Source organism: Lithobates pipiens, unplaced genomic scaffold (genome assembly GCF_037356315.1).
Source record: "Lithobates pipiens isolate NorthernLeopardFrog02 unplaced genomic scaffold, aLitPip1_a1.2 Scaffold_55, whole genome shotgun sequence".
Taxonomy (NCBI): domain Eukaryota; kingdom Metazoa; phylum Chordata; class Amphibia; order Anura; family Ranidae; genus Lithobates; species Lithobates pipiens.
In genome coordinates, this window is record NW_027507877.1 from 3,738,783 (window position 1) to 3,759,327 (window position 20,545).

General features: G+C 41.8%; 1 protein-coding gene across 2 annotated transcripts in view; it reads right to left on the reverse strand.

Annotated features, from left to right (window-relative positions):
- LOC143957722 (cytosolic phospholipase A2 gamma-like) overlaps positions 1-20,545 on the reverse strand; it is a 161,732-nt gene that overhangs the window by 56,395 nt on the left and 84,792 nt on the right. For both annotated transcript variants that reach the window (XM_077467421.1, XM_077467422.1), the window contains exons 9-12: positions 19,395-19,445; positions 15,607-15,642; positions 4,286-4,321; positions 2,491-2,526 (exon numbers count right to left, since the gene is read on the reverse strand). In XM_077467421.1, coding sequence (XP_077323547.1) covers positions 2,491-2,526; positions 4,286-4,321; positions 15,607-15,642; positions 19,395-19,445 — 159 coding nt within the window. The remainder of the gene's footprint in view (positions 1-2,490; positions 2,527-4,285; positions 4,322-15,606; positions 15,643-19,394; positions 19,446-20,545) is intronic.

Below are 20,545 nucleotides of genomic sequence, written 5' to 3' on the forward strand. Positions count from 1 at the left end.
ACACGCCAGACAGGTCAGGGATAACGTTGGAGAAATATAAAGTAGGGTAAGGTTATAATAATGAAAAAAAAAAAATCTCCCAAGCTTTGAACATCTCACGGAGCTCTGTTCAATCCATCATCAGAAAATGGTAAGAGTATGGGCACAACTGCAAACCTACCAAGACATGGCCGCCCACCTAAACTGACCGGGCCGGGCAAGGAGAACATTCATCAGAGAAGAGCCAAGAGGTCCATGGTGACTCTGGAGGAGCTGCAGAGATCCACAGCTCAGGGGGGAGAATCTGTCCACAGGACAACTATTAGTCGTCTCTCCACAAATCTGCCCTTTATGGAAGAGTGACAAGAAGAAAGACATTGGAGAAAGAAAGTCATAAGAAGTCCTGTTTGTAGTTTGTGAGAAGCCATGTGAGGGAGGGGGCAGCAAACATGTGGAAGAAGGTGATCTGGTCGGATGAGATCAAAATGTAACTTTTTGGCCTACAAGCAAAACGCTATGTGTGGCGGAAAATGAACACTGCACATCAACCTGAACACACCATCCCCACCGTGAAACATGGTGGTGGCAGCATCATGTGGTGGGGATGCTTTTCTTCAGCAGGGACAGGGAAGCTGGTCAGAGTTGATGGGAAGATGAATGGAGCCACATATAGGGCTATCTTAGAAGAAAACCTGTTGAAAAAGACTTGAGTCTGGGGCAGAGGTTCACCTTCCAACAGGACAACGACCCGAAACATCCAGCCAGAGCTACAATGGAATGGTTTAGATCAAAGCATATTCATGTGTTAGAATGGCCCAATCACAGTCCAGACCTAAATCCCATTGAGAATCTGAAAATTGTTGGAGACTTAAAAATTGTTGTTCAGACGCTTTCCATCCAATCTGTCAGAGCATGAGAAATTTTGCAAAGAAGAATGGTCAGAAATGTCCCTCTCTAGATGTGCAAAGCTGGTAGAGACACCCCCCCAAAAAAAACTTGCAGCTGTAATTGCAGATAAAGGGGGTTCTACAAAGTATTGACTCCGGGGGGCGCCAATCAAATGCCCACCACACTTTTCACATATTTGTAAAAAAATGTTACAAACCATTTATCATTTTCCTTCCATCCTTCCACTTCACAATAATGTGTTGGTCTATCCACAACCCCCCCCCCCCCCCCTGAAAAATACATTTACATTTTTGGTTGTAACATGACAAAAAGAGGAAAATTTCAAGGGGTATGAATACTTTTTCGAAGCACTGTAATTGCCAAAATAAAATCTCCCAATCTACTTTGTTTCTCCAGGATAATGGATAAAAAGATACATCACATCCTAATCAGAGGAGAAAAAGAGAAAATTAAATTTCAAGAGTTAAATTTCACTTGCCACACTCAGGCCTGATTACTGCCAGACCTGTTGAATCAAGATATCACTTAAATAGAAGTTGTCTGACAAAGTGAAGCACACTAAAAGATCTCAAAAAGAAACACATCATGCTGGATAATGAAGGCGAGTGTCATTATCCACAAATGAAGAAAACTTGGAACAGTGGTGAACCTTCCCAAAACACCTCCAAGAGCACAATGACGACTCATCCAGGAGGTCATAAAGGAACCCAGAACAACATCTAAAGACCTGAAGGCCTCACTTGCCTCAGGTAAGATCAGTGTTCATGATTCTCCAATAAGAAAGAGACTGGGCAAAAGGGGCTTCCATGGGAGAGTTCCAAGGCCAAAGCCACTGTTGACCAAAAAGAACACAAAGGCTCGTCTCACATTTGCCAAAAAACATCTTGATTATCCCCAATACTTTTGGGCAAATATTCTCTGGACTGGTGAGACAAAAGTTTAACTTTTTGGAAAGTGTGAGTCCCGTTACATCCGGTGTAAAACTGTCACAGCATTTTAGAAAAAGAACATCATCCCAACAGTCACACATGGAGGTGGTAGTGTGATGGTCTGGGGCTGGACGACTTGCAATAATAGATGGAACCATGAATTCTGCGATTTACCAGAAAATCCTGCAGGAGAATGTCCGGCCATCAGTTCATGACCTCAAACTCAAGTGCACTTGGGTCATGCAGCAGGACAATGATCCGAAACACACCAGCAAGCCCACCTCTGAATGGCTCCAGAAACACAGCAAAATGAAGGTTTTGGAGTGGCCTGGTCAAAGTCTGGACTTAAATCCAATTGAGAAGCTGTGGCATGACCTTCAACAAACTGTTCATGTTACAAAACTCTCCAATATGGGTGAATTAAAACAATTCTGCAAAATTGCAAAAAAAAAAATTGACATCAATGTGAAAGACTCATTGCCAGTTATTGCAAATGCTTGTTTGCAGTTGTTGCCACCAAGGGTGGTACAAGCAGTTATTAGGTTTAGGGGGTCAATTACTTTTTCACATAGGGCCAGGCAGGTTTGGACATCTTTTCCCAACAGGAAGTACCCGACATTTTAATTTTACTGGTAATCTGGAGTTGCCAAGAGGTCTAAAGTTGACTTCTTACCTCCCTTCAGCCAGTGGATGAAATCTTTGCAAGTGTCTGTAAAACAAATACATTCTGTTATATTATCTATTATATATATTATCATTCTGTTATATATTATATTATTTTGATTTGTAAAAAATGGTGCAGTTAACATCCAAGTAAACTGGAAGTGATGTAATCGCTTCCAGGTTACTATCATGAACAGTCGATCAAAGGCAATCCTGGCTTTGCTTGGCTGTCTGGCCAACCAGCAAAAACACCAGCTGGACACTTGGGTCATCCGGTGGGATGGGAGAGCCCAAGAATGGCATGGAAGGTGGTCGTCTGGCCAGCCGGCTGATGCACCAGCTAGTTGCTCGGGTCACCTGGTGGGACAGCAATTGTAATAGCAATTGAGCAGATAGTTGGCCGCTCCGATTGCTATTACAAGAGAGCTGACCGCTGGCTCTAAAAAAATGGCATCATCCCGGTAGAACCATTGAAATCCCAACATTGTAGAGGTACGTCACTGGTCATTAAGTGGTTAATTATTGCCCGTTAAGGCAGATTACTGTTTAGTTTAGTGCTCTATCTATTGTGATAGGGCTTCAGGGTGTATATTTGTAGTGAAGGACACTGGTTTCACTGTTTTCTGCAGGATTGGTAATTCCTGGATTGAGATCTGGAGCCCAGTGACATTGAAAAGTCTTGGAATGGAAGAAGCCTCTAACCCTGTGCCCGCATCCAGTGATGTAATTAACGCAGTTAAAGTAAACGGCATTACTTAACGCACTTACTTTAGAGAGTAATGAGCAATCTAACTGATTACTCTTCCCCTCATGGTAACGCTGTTCCCATTACTTGGATGGTGTTACCGAAATTACATCTATCGCCACTAGGGGCGCACCCGCCGTGATCTGTGGAGTGCTCCGTGGCCTCGGCCTTAGGAAAGGCCGTGGCTTTGGCCTAGCTCCAGAGCGGCGGTCATCTTGGTGCACCCACCAGCCGTTTACAATGTGATTGCTCCGTCAAACGACGGAGCGATCACTTGTAAACAAACCGGAGTAATGATGACGCCGGTTCCTCTCTCCCCTCCGTGTACAGATCTGTACAGTGGAGGGGAGAGATCGGATGACAGAAGCGCTGTGGACTGGATCTGTAGTGCCCACAGTGCTGCTCTGTGACAATTGCAGTCTCAGCCATCCCTCCATACCCAGCCAATACCCAGCCATACTCCACTATAGATTGTGGATATTACAGTGGGGGAGATGTATATTACATTGGGGGAGATTTTGGATATTACAGTGGGGACTATATGGTGGTGGAATTTTCACAGGTTTTTGCAAATTCAATTATTATTTGCTGATCCGAAAAATGATCCAATCCGTGACTCTGATCCGAGGAACAATTCGATTCCGTGAGTTTGGAGGGACAGATGTACAGAGGGGAAACAGATATATGTGTGTGGGGGGATGACAGACGTGTAGTGGGGTACAGAGGGGGAACAGATATATGTGTGTGGGGGGATGACAGAGGTGTAGTGGGGTACAGAGGGGGAAATAGACGTGCAGGGGGAACACGCCCCTTGCTTACAATAATACTAGACCCGCCCCTTAGAATATAAAAAAAAAATCAGAGTTACTTTGCTGAGCAACTAATTACTTTTCCAATGTAGCAACTGAGTTACTAAGGCAATTACTTTTTGGGAGCAGTAATTTGTAACTTAACTAATTACTTTTTTAAAGTAAGATGACATACACTGCCCGCATCCTCCACCAATTAACAAAAGGAACATGATCTGACACCATATCAATTCATCCACAGCATAACCTACCTAGCTTAATTTCCAGGCTAAACTTCTTTGACTTATCTGCAGAAAGTGAAAACACACAGATAACATGTACAGAATTATACCATTGAAAAGGTGCAGTGAATAAACTCTTATGAGTCTAAACATAATTAATGAGTGACAATCCATTACTAACAATATAAAATAATAAACATATAGATAAATTCCATAAAGGGGTCCGGAGAGTAAACCGTGAAATGTACTACAATATACACCTCAAAAAAATGTGAAGTGAGTAGCAAAAAAAGTCCCAACTAAAAACTCTGTGTTAGATTGGAAAGAAATCCAGGGATAGCCAATTTGACACCCAAATCCACATGAGAGACTTACCAGAATGCCGGTGACCCCCTTATTTCATAATCCTATGTCAACATTTTCAGTTGGTGCAGAAACATGAGGCATGCACTGCACAGGTTTATGCATGACTTCTGTCTGTAGTGTGAGACCTGACACTTCCTGTAATGAAACTCCTTGCTGAAGTGCTTCTCTACCCAGATTCCTGTGCTCACCCATTGAAGTGCAGTTCATATTTCACAGTAACATTTTTAAACATCATAATCAAATTTGAATTATTGCCAGTTAAGGAAGATTACTGTTTAGTTTAGTTCTCTATCTATTGTTCTATTAATTGTGACAGGGCTGCACCATGTCATGAGGTCAGAATGGGTTTATATGGCACAGGGTTTCTCACTGATGCAGGTTTAGGGGCTTTAGGGTTTCTATTTATAGTGGAGTTCCAATGCACTATTCCCCACACACACGTTCCTCTATAAATGGCTGTGAGTATAAGTGGGTGCTGAAGTGACCACCATCTGGAACCGTGTCAAGTCAGAGCAAAAGAATGTCACCAAGAAGCGGGCGTTCGTTACCTGGGAGGTGAAATCTTGGATACACCTGTTCCCAATCCAGGAATCACCAATCCTGGAGAAAACAGAATCACCCTCCACTATGAATAAGAGCAAAAGAATGTCACCACCACACCAAGGTTCTCCAGACTGGGTCCTAAGCTTTAATCAACAATCACACTTTTACAGCAGAGTGCAATGTTTCAGAGCCACACAGGACCCCTTTCATCAGGTATGTGATGTCACATGTGTCACATGCCTGATGAAGGGGTCCTTCGTGACTTCAAAACATTGCAATCTGCTGTAATGATGTGATTGTCGAGTAAAGCTTAGGACCCACTCTGGAGATCCTTGGTGTGCTTTTGCATAGTGAAGGATACTCCTGTTTTCTCCAGGATTGGTAATGGATCGGGAACAGGTGTATCCAAGCTTCCACCTCTCAGGCAACAAATGTCCACTTCTTGGCAGGGCACTCAACGTGAAAAGGTCTCCACAACCTCCATCACTGGCAAAGAAAGGGAAAAGGTGAGTGCCACAATCATCTAAAAATTATTCATCATTACAATGCTGCTAAATACATAGCCCAAAAAAAACACCTTTCAGACTTTAGGCCTTACTTATGGTTCTGGAGTCCAGAGACTTTGAAAAGTCTTGGAAGGATGAAGCCTCTGACCCTGTGCCCGCATCCTCCACCAATTGTGAAAAGGGCCGTGGTCTGACACCAGGTTTGTCACAATGATGATCATTTCCATTCTTCTCCTCTTGGAATGTAAACAATGTATCTTTTTCTCCATTTAAGAGAGAAAGTACGTTCATGGGTGGGTTTTCTTGAGTGATCGCTGTGATGGCCAATCACAGGCTATAACAGTGCTCACAAGATTGAGATCTGGTCCTCCCACCTCCCAATCACTAGTACAAGACAACTCAGACACTTCTTGTTTAGTAGATGTCAAAGAGTTAAACCATCCGACAGTTTATTTATTCTCCCAGACCCTATAATTGAAACTCCTTGGTCTGGTGTGGCCATTATGAGTTCAAACATAGCATGTGATTGGCTAACACTGTGATGTATGTAATGTAGATATGGGCCTACAATAATTTTTACTCACATACACATTATTATTAATGAACTTTTGTATTCCCAAGAAGCACTTGCTGAAGTTTTTTGACTAGGAAATTTTCCATCTTTTGTGTCACCATAAAACCCCCTTAAAAGGTGTTTCTGAAGAAGGTACTGTAAGTCATTACATATAGTAGGTGAGGTTGAAAAAAGACACAAGTCCATCAAGTCCAACCTATGTGTGTGATTATATGTCAGTATTACATTGTATATCCCTGTATGTTGCGGTCGTTCAGGTGCTTATCTAATAGTTTCTTGAAACTATCAATGCCCCCCACTGAGACCACCGCCTGTGGAAGGGAATGCCACATCCTTGCTGCTCTTACAGTAAAGAACCCTCTACGTAGTTTAAGGTTAAACCTCTTTTCTTCTAATTTTAATGAGTGGCCACGAGTCTTGTTAAACTCACTTCCGTGAAAAAGTTTTCTCCCTATTGTGGGGTCACCAGTCCGGTATTTGTACATTGATATCATTATTTCTTTATCTGTAGATTTCTCTTTCTGTAATTGTCTGTCCATTGGCAACTTTCTGTATTTTTAAGGTCCACCAACACTACTTTTGAAGTTATGTCGGCTTCTTCTATTTTATTTAAGTAATAGCAAACATTTCTTTCTGTGTAAATCAATCATCTCATTATTGTTTAGAATAGTTTTTTATATTTGTTATTAACTTTATTGGTAATAGCCGTGTCAAGACTGGTTAGATCCTGATAGATGAAAAGTTGCAATCACTTTTTTATCATCATGAATATAAGTGAGGTAATATACAGTGCCTTGAAGAAGTATTCATACCCCTTGCAATTTTCTAAATTTTGTCATGGTACAACCAAAAATGTAAATGTATTTTATTGGGATTTTATGTGATGGACCAACACAAAATGGCACAAAATTGTGGAGTGGAAGGAAAATGATAAAGAATACAAAAAATGTGAAAAATCTAGTGGAACCAATTGCCTTCAGAAGTCACCTAATTAGTAAATAGAGTCCACCTGTGTGTGATTTAATCTCAGTATAAATACAGCTGTTCTGTGAATCCCTCAGAGGTTTTTTAGAGAACCTTAGTGAACAAACATCATCATGAAGGCCAAGGAACACGCCAGACAGGTCCGGGATAACGTTGTGGAGAAATATAAAGTAGGGTAAGGTTATAATAATAAAAAAAAATCTCCTAAGCTTTGAACATCTCACGGAGCTCTGTTCAATCCATCATCGGAAAATGGAAAGAGTATGGGCACAACTGCAAACCTACCAAGACATAACGGTCCACCTAAACTGACCGGGCCGGGCAAGGAGAACATTCATCAGAGAAGAGCCAAGAGGTCCATGGTGACTCTGGAGGAGCTGCAGAGATCCACAGCTCAGGGGGGAGAATCTGTCCACAGGACAACTATTAGTCGTCTCTCCACATATCTGCCCTTTATGGAAGAGTGACAAGAAGAAAGACATTGGGGGAAAGAAATTCATAAGAAGTCCTGTTTGCGGTTTGTGAGAAGCCATGTGGGGGTGGGGGCAGCAAACATGTGGAAGGTGGTGATCTGGTCGGATGAGACCAAAATTTAACTTTTTGGCCTACAAGCAAAATGCAATGTGTGGCCGAAAATTAACACTGCACCTCAACCTGAACACACCATCCCCACCGTGAGACATGGTGGTGGCAGCATCATGTGGTGGGGATGGTTTTCTTCAGCAGGGACAGGGAAGCTGGTCAGAGTTGATGGGAAGATGGATGGAGACAAATACAGGACAATCTTAGAAGAAAATCTTTTAGTCTGCAAAAGTCTTGAGACCGGGGCGGAGGTTCACCTTCCAGCAGGACAACGACTCGAAACATACAGCCAGAGCTACAATGGAATGGTTTAGATCAAAGCATATTCATGTGTTAGAATAGCCCAGTCACAGTCCAGACCTAAATGACATTGAAAATCTGTGGAGACTTGAAAATCGTTGTTCAGACGCTCTCCATCCAATCTGACAGAGCTTGAGATATTTTGCAATCAAGAATGGGCAGAAATGTCCCTCTCTAGATGTGCAAAGCTGGTAGAGACACCCCCAAAAAGACTTGCAGCTGTAATTGCAGAGAAAGGGGGTTCTACAAAGTATTGACTCCGGGGGGCGCCTATCTATATAGCTGTGAAAAAAGTTTTTTGTTTTTTTTTGCATACTCGTAGCACTTAAATGATTCAGACCATCAAACAAATTTTAATAGTACACAAAGATAACCTGAGTAAATAACAAAATGCAGTTTTTAAATGATTATTTCATTTATTAAGGGTAAAATTAAAAACTGTCCAAACCTGTCTAGCCCTATGTGAAAAAGTAATTGTCCCCTTGCTAAATGATGAATGAACTGTGATTAACCACATTTTTTGTAAAGCTGCGTTAACTTTCACTTGCCACACTCAGGCCTGACTACTGCCAGACCTGTTGAATCAAGATATCACTTAACCACTTCAATACAGGGCACTTAAACACCTTCCTGCCCAGACCAATTTTGAGCTTTCAGTGCTGTCGCACTTTGAATGACAATTGCGCGGTCATGCTACACTGTACCCAAATGAAATTTTTATCATTTTTTTCCCACAAATAGAGCTTTCTTTTGGTGGTATTTGATCACCTCTACGGTTTTTATTTTTTTCCCTACAAATAAAAAAATACTGAAAATTTTGAAAAAAAAAAAGTTTTTTTTTGTTTCAGTTTCAAAACTTTGTAAATAAGTACGTTTTCTCCTTCACTGATGGGCACTGATGGGGCTACACTGATGGGCACTGATAAGGTGGCACTGATGGGCACCAATGAAGTGGCACTGATAAGGTGGCATTGATGGACACTGATAGGCGGCACTGATAGGCGGCACTGATAGGCGGCACGGATGGGCGACACGGATGGGCGGCACGGATGGGCGACACGGATGGACACTGATAGGTGGCACAAATTGGCACTGATAGCTGGCACGGATTGGCATGGATGGGCGGCAGAGATGGGCATGGATAGGCGGCACAGATGGGCATGGATAGGCGGCACAGATGGGCATGGATAGGCGGCAAAGATGGGCATGGGTGGGCACTGATAGGCAGCACAGGTGGGCACTCATAGGCGGCACAGGTGGGCACTCATAGGCGGCACAGGTGGGCACTCAACAGGTGGGCACTCATAGGCGGCACAGGTGGGCACTCATAGGCGGCATTGGTGTTATACTGTACTAATGGATGCCAATCAGTGCCAAACAATAATGCATGCCAATCAGTGATGCCCATTATGGGCACTGATTGGCATCCATTGTGCTGACCATTTGCATCCCTGGTGGTCTAGGGAGGATTACCTGTTCCCTGGTGGTCTGGTGGCGTCCCTGGTGGTCCAGTGTGGGCATCCTCAGGGGGTGTGCTGATAATCGATCAGCACAGACCCCCCCTGTCAGAGGAGCAGCCGATCGGCTCTCCTCTACTCGCGCCTGACAGACGCGAGTGAGGAAAAGCCGATCACCGGCTCTTCCTATTTACACTGTGATCAGCCGTGATTGGACACGGCTGATCACGTGGTAAAGAGTCTGCGTCGGAGACTCTTTACCGAGATCGTAGTTGCCGGGTGTCAGACTGACACCCCGCAACAACGATCGCCGCGATGCGCGCCCCCGGGGGCGCGCAGCGGCTCATAATCCTGAGGACGTCATATGACGTCCGGTCAGGATTATGAAACCACTTTGCCGCCGTCTATTTGTAATAGGGCGGGCGGCAAGTGGTTAAATAGACTTAAATAGACGTTGTCTGACAAAGTGAAGCACACTAAAAGATCTCAGAAAGAAACACATCCTGCTGCAATCTCAAAAAATGCAATAATTGCGAAGGCTTTGGGACTCCAGGGAACCACGGTGAGAGTCATTATCCACAAATGGAGAAAACTTGGAACAGTGGTGAACCTTCCCAAAATACCTCCAAGAGCACAATGACGACTCATCCAGGAGGTCATAAAGGAACCCAGAACAACATCTAAAGACCTGAAGGCCTCACTTGCCTCAGGTAAGATCAGTGTTCATTATTCTCCAATAAGAAAGAGACTGGGCAAAAGGGGCTTCCATGGGAGAGTTCCAAGGCCAAAGCCACTGCTGACCAAAAAGAACACAAAGGCTCCTCTCACATTTGCCAAAAAATATCTCGGTTATCCCCAATACTTTTGGGCAAATATTTTGTGGACTGATGAGACAAAAGTTGAGTCCTGTTACATCCGGTGTAAAACTGTCACAGCATTTCATAATATAACATCATCCCAACAGTCACACATGGAGGTGGTAGTGTGATGGTCTGGGGCTGGACGACTTGCAATAATTGATGGAACCATGAATTCTACGATTTACCAGAAAATCCTGCAGGAGAATGTCCGGCCATCAATTCATGACCTCAAACTCAAGTGAACTCAAACACACCAGCAAGCCCATCTCTGAATGGCTCCAGAAACAAAACAAAATGAAGGTTTTTCGAGTGGCCTGGTCAAGGTCTGGACTTAAATCCAATTGAGAAGCTGTGGCATGACCTTCAACAAACCACTGTAATGGAAATTTGTAGGTTCTGTATATAATCGTATTCTATTTTATGTGTATTGCACAATGCCCTCACTGTGCACACGGCACTAATAATGTTTTCAGTACATGTTTTGCATTCTTTCGAGTTCTGATTAGAATAAGCCTGCCTATGTAACGCCCCTTGTTACCATAAATGTACAATTGTAATATTAATGTGATACCTACGTAATCATGTGTATAAAAGCCTTCAAATGCGTCATAATAGAGGAGAACGGTTATTTGGAAAGATGCTGAGCGTATCTTTTGTGTCTGTTCCCTACTGCAGTAGTTATTAATTTGGAACCACTAATCAATATGAGGATAGGAGTTGCCTATCATCAAAATATCCATTTCAGGTGGCGAGCCAGCCAGGAGGGGTTATCAGGTGACCCTGAGTATCCGAAACGAGGAGCTTGAGACGATCCGGGAATTTCTGATAATCAGCCGGCTGAGGTAAGCCTTTTGCTTACATTTGAGTTATCAGACTTCCTTGATCGGTAAGGCATTTTCGGGACAAAGGGTACCTATTTTACTCCCCTTAATCGAACTGTATTGATTAGTGGTTATATGTTATGTTGTCACTGTCTACTGTCCATCAGCGTGTTATAGAGAAAGAGAAGAATAGTGCTGTTCACAGAGTATGATGTAGTACATCTGCTAGATAAAGTAGTTTAGAGGCAAGAGGGTATAGGCACACGTAGAGAAGACTGGCCAGTCATTATGGGCATTAAATTAAGTAAGGGAATGAAGGGTAAGAGACCCTCAAAAATGCCCAGCGCAAGAGGAGCGCTATATATGAACCGAAGGTGCGGTTCCGCCTATACTGAGCCCCTAGATTAATGGTTAAAGTGGACAGGGATCCACAAAGGGTAACTGGGTTACCACCAAAGTCCGCAGGGACAAAGAATCATGCAGAGTAATCAGCTAGAGAAACGGCTATTTATGTGAGCAGGATGGATCAAGAGTGACATTAACACTAGACAGAAAGGGACTTTTTGATGTTAAGTTGTGGGATGAATTTGGGGTCAGGCACTACAACTAGTAAAGTCAAGAAACAGTAATGAGAGTTAAAACAGAATCATTTATATGTTGTCAGAGAGGGAAGATGGGATGAGCACTATGGCTGCCCATCTGATCATAGAAGGTACAGTAAGTGAAGTATGGAATTACAATACATTGGATGCAAAGGATATCAGAACAAAATAAAGAAAGCAGAAGTTTAAGCAAGGAAGTATTAAAAAAGCGTTAAAAGAAAGTGAGAGAATGATAGGCATGTGTTGTGTACAAATGGGAATAATGTAAGCAATTTTAGAGATATATTTGAGTATGTTTGTGAATGCTGGAACCTTTAGTTCGCTCGCTTGTGTCATGTACGCAGATGTGACTCCCACCTTTGTGCTCTCCTCAAAGAATGTAGCTGGCATGAGAGATTGGTGATAAGCTGGGAGGACACCATGCCAATTTCAGTTTTTTAGACAAAACATTTATAACAAAATGTGCCGGGTTAACGAATCTAATGATAAACAATGTGATCGCAATTATTTTTGAATCTGTTTTCCAAACATGGTAAAATCAAGGTTACATTTAACAATGTCTTACACTAATTGAATATCTTTTGATAGTGGAAACAGTGCATTTAAAAAAAAAGAGAGAAATTGAGTAAAATTAAGTAATATGTCCCCCTTTAAGGACATTTATCTGTGCATATATATTAGTGTGTGATATTGAAATTATCATACGAGTATTAATTTCTAATATGAGTTTAACAATTTTATTAATAAATATAGATATATTGAAACTGGTTTAGACAACCTTTGGTTGGAAATGAAATCAAGGTTAATGGGGAAATTGGTAAAAATGGAATTAGTTTAGATTAAGATAACAATTTTGTAATTTTACATTTATTAAGTGGAAAGAAAAAAAAGATTAAGGTGAGGTTGTTAATTTGAATACAGCTGCAATAATGTTTAACAAAGCCAAGATGAATGGGATACATAAGGAAGTTTTTCTACAGAAATGAAATCTTAAAGTCTGATAATAACTTGATGTGTGGTCCATGATGTGAGAGTAATAATAACATTTAAATATAACAGACCCATCACATCAAGTCCACACACCCTGTTAGGATAGATGCTGCCTGCAGCCAGTTGGTTTATAATTTTTGATGGCCAAGTGCTTTCTGGTCCGTCATACATATTGTTGGTCCTTTTGTTTTTATGTATTTTTATTTTTGAAATCCAAAGCAGAATGTGTGGATTGTGAAATGATGTGCCCCTTTTCCTTGTAAGTGCCGTGGGTATAAGTAGAAGAATATTTTGGATTTATGGACATCTCTGCATGACTGCAGGGTATTCTTATCATTTATTATAATATTGCCAGGAAAAAGTTGTCTTTTTGAAACATGAAACTGGAGTTCTTACACAAACAGCATGATAGGAAAAAGCCATTGTTATATTTATGCAAGCTGGACCCAGTAATGAAGGGTTCACCCCGATATATCAGAGCTGTAGCTGTATGCAAAGTTGCTATTAGACAAAGTTACAGATATTATTTTGGTTGAATATTTAATTTTTAATAAGTCCGACATTCTGCACAGCAAATATATAGCTAAGTGTTTGTCTAATGAAAGGTTCAAAATATGAATTTGTTTTGTGTGTTTATGTACAAATCTAACAATGAAAAATGTGTACATTTGAATCCAGCCACCTTATTGCCTCTATTGGTGGAGGCTGGAGACAAAGAAAAACCACATGTGTTACATTGATGACGTAGGAATCAGCTGCTGTGAGCCCAGTGCAGGACACACTCCCTGAAGACCCGAGTATTTGTAATGTTATTCCCGGTTTTATACCGAGGATGAAGGTTATCACCTAGAAGGATTCCCTGTATTCAGAGTCATTGGATCCTTTTTCCCCAGCTCAAGAAGCAGAGCTCCATGTTTTAGAAAAACCTGTGAGCTGTAAAAAGAGTATATATTTATATAGATAGTCAAGATATAGAGAGCTTTTGGTTACAAAAAGATATATCCAGATGCCCAAGTCAGGATCTTACGAGTATGTATTTTGTTTGTATGGACATGTTTTATAGATGTCCAGTGGCAAATGCTACTGCAAAGGCCACAGTAAGAAGTGTTATCAGAAGTAGTTTTTAAGTACAGAGTGCAGAATCTACAGAGAGTAACAGAGGAAATCATTTTTATAGGAGAGTCCTTACTAGAAGTTTTGAGGTTTTATTTTTACACCCCCTACTGTCTACAATGTAGCGGACAAAGTAGAGTAAGAAACTAGAAAACTTTTGCCTGAATGTTTTATTATATTTTATCAGGCCCCTAAGGGGATGTTGGACTCTCTCCCTATGGGATTTGGTTTGGGGGTGTGTTACTCACTTGCTTATATTTTGTCTCAGCAGCTGAAGTCCTCCATTCGGATCTCACAGAGAATGTTGCTGATTTTTTAAGGTTTTTGACAAACTCATTTATGTGTTTTCTCCCCAATTCCAGATCCTAAAAGTTTGGAAGGATCTAAAACTAAAGCCAGTTGACTTGTGGATTGTTAAGAGACATTTATATATAAGGAAATGTTTGGAGACTCAATACAGCATCTATTTCATGTTCAGTTTTGCAAAACTTGAAGGAAAAGTCACCTGGATCCACACCAGACACTGCAAATATGACTAAATGAAAGAAATCTCTGTGTTTGATTTGTTTCCCTCTTGCGATAACAGTCTAGGGTACTTTTTGATTCAATTACTTTAATTGTAAGGGATATATATATATTTGAAAAGTAGTTTAGCCATGTTGAAGTCATATTTGTCTTTTGTACCTCTTCCATTTTATGTAGAATTGTCTGTGTTTACATGTGCTGATAAGTCAGCATACCAGCAATTAAGCTAGAAGGCCATTCTGGCCACAGGAGTGTACAGCCAGTACTCTGTAAATATATCTTATCAATCATTTGTTTTTCACAATGAAAAGTCATTTTGTAATGAAAAAAGCTGCTCAGCTATTATTTTCTCCACAATGGAGTTTTTGCCTCTTTGGCCAGGACTACCTCCACCTAAGCGTGTGGAGGTTCCAGGTTAAAGGTGATAGCAGGTATGGTTAGTGATCAAAATATTGATCAAAAGAGAGGAGACTGTAATGGACATTTGTAGGTTCTGTATATAATTGTATTCTATTTTATGTGTATTGCACAATGCCCTCACTGTGCACACGGCACTAATAATGTTTTCAGTACATGTTTTGCATTCTTTCGAGTTCTGATTAGAATTAGCCTGCCTATGTAACGCCCCTTGTTACCATAAATGTACAATTGTAATATTAATGTGATACCTACGTAATCATGTGTATAAAAGCCTTCAAATGCGTCATAATAAAGGAGAACGGTTATTTGGAAAGATGCTGAGCGTATCTTTTGTGTCTGTTCCCTACTGCAGTAGTTATTAATTTGGAACCACTAATCAATATGAGGATAGGAGTTGCCTATCATCAAAATATCCATTTCACCGTTCATGCTACAAAACTCTCCAATATGGAGGAATTAAAACAATTCTGCAAAATTGCAAAAAAAATTGACAGCAATGTGAAAGACTCATTGCCAGTTATTGCAAATGCTTGTTTGCAGTTGTTGCCACCAAGGGTGGTACAAGCAGTTATTAGGTTTAGGGGGGCAGTTACTTTTTCACATAGGGCCAGGCAGGTTTGGACATCTCTTTTCCCTACAGGAAGTACCCAACATTTTAATTTTACTGGTAATCTGGAGTTGCCAAGAGGTCTAAAGTTGACTTCTTACTTCCCTTCAGCCAGTGGATGAAATCGTTGTACATGTCTGTAAAACAATACATTCTGTTATATTATCTTTAATTAAAGAACATTAAATACAATAAAAAAAATACAATAATCACAATAGACAGTTTATAATTGGGGGGGGGGGGCTCTTTCTGATTATTTTTTTCCATTCCCTGTCACCATTCTTGTCTAGTCCATAATGACATGACCTGACCCCGATATCTCACATATCCAAGGAGTCTGCGGGAGTCCATGTGCAGAGCATGTGCCAAGGGGCGGAGCTCACATGTCATTGGGGGCTGGGCTGCCTGAACCCAGAAGTAGAAGCTGGCTGAGGAGGACCAAGATGGCAGGCAACCTGAATAGTGAATCACTGCAGGACAACATTGGATCTGCTGGGCAGGTATGTGTTTTGAACAGAGGTATGGGAGGATTGGGGGGGGGATTGGGGGGAGGATGGGGGGGAATTGGGGGGAGGATGGGGGGGGGCGGCAGGGGGATTGGAAGCTCTTGAACATCCAAAGCACAACATATGGACATTTTAAATAAATCTGTTCTTGGACTGTACTAGTCAAATTGGACCCCTTAAAGTAGAATTAAAGGCTTTCTTTTGAAAAGTGTAAGCAGGCAGGCTATTTATTGCACAAGGTACTTTTTTTAAATGTACACTGAGCATGAGCAGCTCAGTATAAGTTCCAGCATGGTGCCTGTGTGCCGGGATGACTGAACTCCTGCACATGGGTGGAAGTTTCTTCATCCCACATTTGAGAGATGGTGGAATTTATTGTGAATAGCTGCCCAGTGCACCTCCCAAAGGCATATACACTGCAATGCAGCACGGTGCCCTGTGCTTTGCCCTGCCATAAAATGAAGCCTGCCCCATTTCTGCATGCGTTGCTGTGAGTTTCAGACCATTTATATTGCATTGGCTGTTGAGCTCAATGTAAGGCGCTGTTACACGCATTAACGCATGACAACACATAGGACCTTATCTACATAACTATATTAGGGACTGAGAAAATGTTGAACCCATTAAGCTTCATAGACGCGGTACGATTGTTGGCAGGGGATTGTCTGTTGACAGACTGTTGTCCTAAAATCTAACCATTAGTACACTCCTTCTGACAATTGTTGTCCAACTTTCAGCCAAATGTTGGATGGCAGGCTAGTAAATTTTCGGCAGACAACGGTCTGTTGTCTGATTTTCGTATCGTCAGTACACAAGTCCGTCACCAAACACAAAATTAGTAGAAGGGGCCCAAAGGGTGGCGTTCAAGAGCTGAAATTCCTTGTAGTACTTCACTACGTTTTGTGTTTGTTGGCTGACAATTGTGTACTGTTAGTATGCAAGACAAGTTCCAGGCACACGCCCTTCGGACAAAAATCAGACACTCGGTTGGCCAACAATCTGATCGTGTGTACGAGGCTTTAGAGTGACAACCAAGAAATTAGTACTTCTAGAAGTTGAGGGCAGCAATCACACCCAACATAGGTCTCTTGGCACATATCTTCTTTAAACACTCTAAAGGATATGTGTGGGTGAGGCTGCAAATTGGCCAAATTGGAGGACCAGCACAGATTAAACAATTCCTGTTTTTTTGGGAGGTAACTGAACAGTCAAGGAGGCAACTGTAATCTGCGATCACTAGTACTGGCACAATGGTGAAAGTAACTGCGGCAAACCATTCCAAACACTCTTGAACCAGAACTCAGTAACTCTGGCGATACAAGTACATTTACAGTAACGTTGGAGGCTTACAGTATCTCTCAGTACAGCATATGTCTCAAACGTCTGGCCTACATTACCGGGCGCTGCATCTGTAAGAGGGTTGGTCAACTAGTGAAGTGAAGGCACAAACGGCTCTTGAGGAGACTTGCCAGAGCTTAGAAGTTTAGTCTTTCAGGTGGTGAACAGTCAAGTTTGTAGCGTTGTCCATAATATTTCCCTCCTCAAGCAGGAACCCTTCCCTGAGGCCAACTCACTGCCCCTGACAAGCATGGTTCCTCATATAATGCGTGCCAAAATGCAATAAGGAACTGCTACCTATTAACATTGTCAACACTAAAGATGGCCACTGAGGACATCCAGTGTTACCATGTCCAAACAGACCACTGCTCCCCTGATAACTCCTATGGAGCCTACAGAGGAACAATGTTTCTCTCCTGAAGCACAGCAGCACAGAAATTAGTGTCACCTACAGCAAGGAGGATGAATTGCACCTGCCAAGATATGGTTCTTTATTTCACCCATGAGACTGTCTATTTCAAATGTAAGTGGACTCAGAGACTGAAAATAACTGGCATTTTATTAAAAATATGAATGTCAATTGAGTCATTAGGCAGGTGTGAAGAAATGCTATAAATGAAGAATGCTTTCAGAAATCAAAGTGTTAATAGATTATTTTCATCAATTAAGAAAAGGGAAAGTAAATGAAGAGAAGAGAAATCCAAATCGAATCAATGTTTGGGGTTCCCCCCTTTGCCTTCTTCTAGGTAGACTTGCACACAGTTTTTGAATTACCTCAGCGGGTAGGTTGTTCTATGTTCATCTTGGAGAACGAAGCACAGATCTCTGTGGGTGTTGGATGCCTCCGATCCTTCTGTCTCTTCATGTCATCCCAAACAGACTCCATGATGGTGAGATAAGGACTCTGTGGGGGCCAAACCATGACTTCCAGCACTCCTTGTACTTATTTACACTGAAGATAGTTCTTAATGACATTGTATGTTTGTGGTGGTTGTCCTGCTGCAGAATAAATTTCCGGCCAATCTCCTCCCTAATGGTATGGCAGAACACCGGTGATCCTGACCAAATCTTGCCCCAAACTTGCAAGGAACCTTCACCATGCTTCAGTGGTCTGTAGACACTCAATGTTGTATCGCTCTCCAGCCCTTCCCCCAAAAAACTGCCTCCTGCTGCAGACAAATATTTCACATTTTATTCATTAGTCCAAAGTGCCTGCTGACATTTTTTCTGTCCCCTCGGTTCCTAGGTTTTCTTACATAGTTGAATCACTTAGCCTTGTTTCCACATAGGAGGCTTTTTTGCCACAATTCTTCCATGAAGACCACTTCTGGCCAGACTACTCCAGACAGTAGATGGAGGTACCTGGGTCCCACTGGTCTCCTCCAGTTGTGTGCCGATGGCAGTGCTGGACATCTTCCGATGTGGAAGGGAAGAAAGCATGATGTGCCTTTCATCTGCTTCATACAGTTTCCTTGGCCGACCACTGCATCTACACTCCTCAATATTGCCCGATCAATGGTTTCCTCAATGCTGGTCAAATAAGGCAGATACTTATCCATCATGCCGTACTATCAGGGAGGCGTGTGATTGGCCCCAACTCTATTCTGTAGCGGACAACCACCCCAAGCATCCAGCCAATATCATTAAGAACTATCTTCAGTGTACATAAGGAATCTTAAAAGTGATGGCTTGGCTCCAACAGAGCCCTCAGTATCATGGAGTCTGTCTGGGATGACATGAAAGGACAAAAGGATTTGAGGCAGCCGACATCCACAGATCTGTGCTCAGATCTCCAAGATGTTTGGAACAACCTGCCTACTGAGTTGCTTCATAAACTGTGTGCAAGTCTACTTTGAGGAGTTGATGCTGTTTTGAAGGCAAGGGGCAGTCACACCAAATAAAGCTGGCATAGAGATTTTAGTCGTCTATTATTATTATTATTAATTGCTATATCAATTAGTTAGAGAGGAGTTGGCTGTATGGATTTTCAAGCCGGGAATCCCTTCTTGTACGGGAGGTTTAATCAGTAAATGTTGAACACCTACCATGAAAGAATAACCAAACCCAATCAGCACCGAGTGCACTGCCCCACAATCCTGCAGAGAAAAAAAAAAGACATAATTAGTACTGAATACAATGAGGATCGGAGTTATGAATTGAATGTATAGTATTTATTAGTCACATAGCCATATACACATTCATATTCTTTAACTATGGGTTTTCTCTCCAACTGTCAAGGACACTTATATCAGGGTTATTATCCCTAAGGGAAAATCAGGGATGCGTCCTCTTATGTTGTAAATACTAGGATGGAGCCTACCTACGTTCAGCTTGAACCTTGGCCGTTTGAATGATTGGACTAAGGTCCCAAATATTTCCGTTCCCCCCCCCCCTCCCTCCATACTCATCCGGAGCTGAGCATCATATGGCTGCCAAGCAAGTTGCGGGTGCTGGCACCAATTGTGTCCCTAGCAACCATCACTGTCACTGGCACATTGCTTTCATAGCCAGAAATCAACAAACATATAGGCAAAGGGGCGGGGCTAGCAATGATACCACCAAAGGGATAGCAATGACACCACTGCCCAAATATGATCACAATGATGTCACTATTATCCCCACTACTTCAATTATATAGATAAAGACAGTTTGGGAAGCAGTCATTAAGGATTGTTGCACTAGGTACATCAGTTTTTTTTTTTTTTCATTTTGATGAGTCGGTGAGCAGTGGGCATTGTGATTAATGATGGATTTACAACAATGGACATTTTTTATTATTCAATAAAGTACTTATCAAACACTTGGGTATATTTATTTCTGGGTGACATCTTTTTTTTTGCTTTGAGAATGAGTAGGTTTACAATTTCCCCCATACTCATTCACATGGGGCGGGGGGGCTGGTTACACTTAAGCTCATTATTATGTACAGTATTTCTTTGTATGCTATCTCTATCTCAAAATCAATAAAAACAGATGTTGCACATGTAATGTTATGGGCTACAGACCTATTTTCCTTCCACAAGATGGCAGTAGAAAGTGTTATTTATTTAGCTTGTGACTGAGTTTAGGCTTTGGCTCTCTGGGAAATGTAGTCTGAAAAATAACCTGAGCCATGGCCATCACTGGGAAACCAACTATGATACCCAGGGATATCTGGGAGTAGGGGGGTCTTAAAAATTAAATCCCAGGAAGGAGT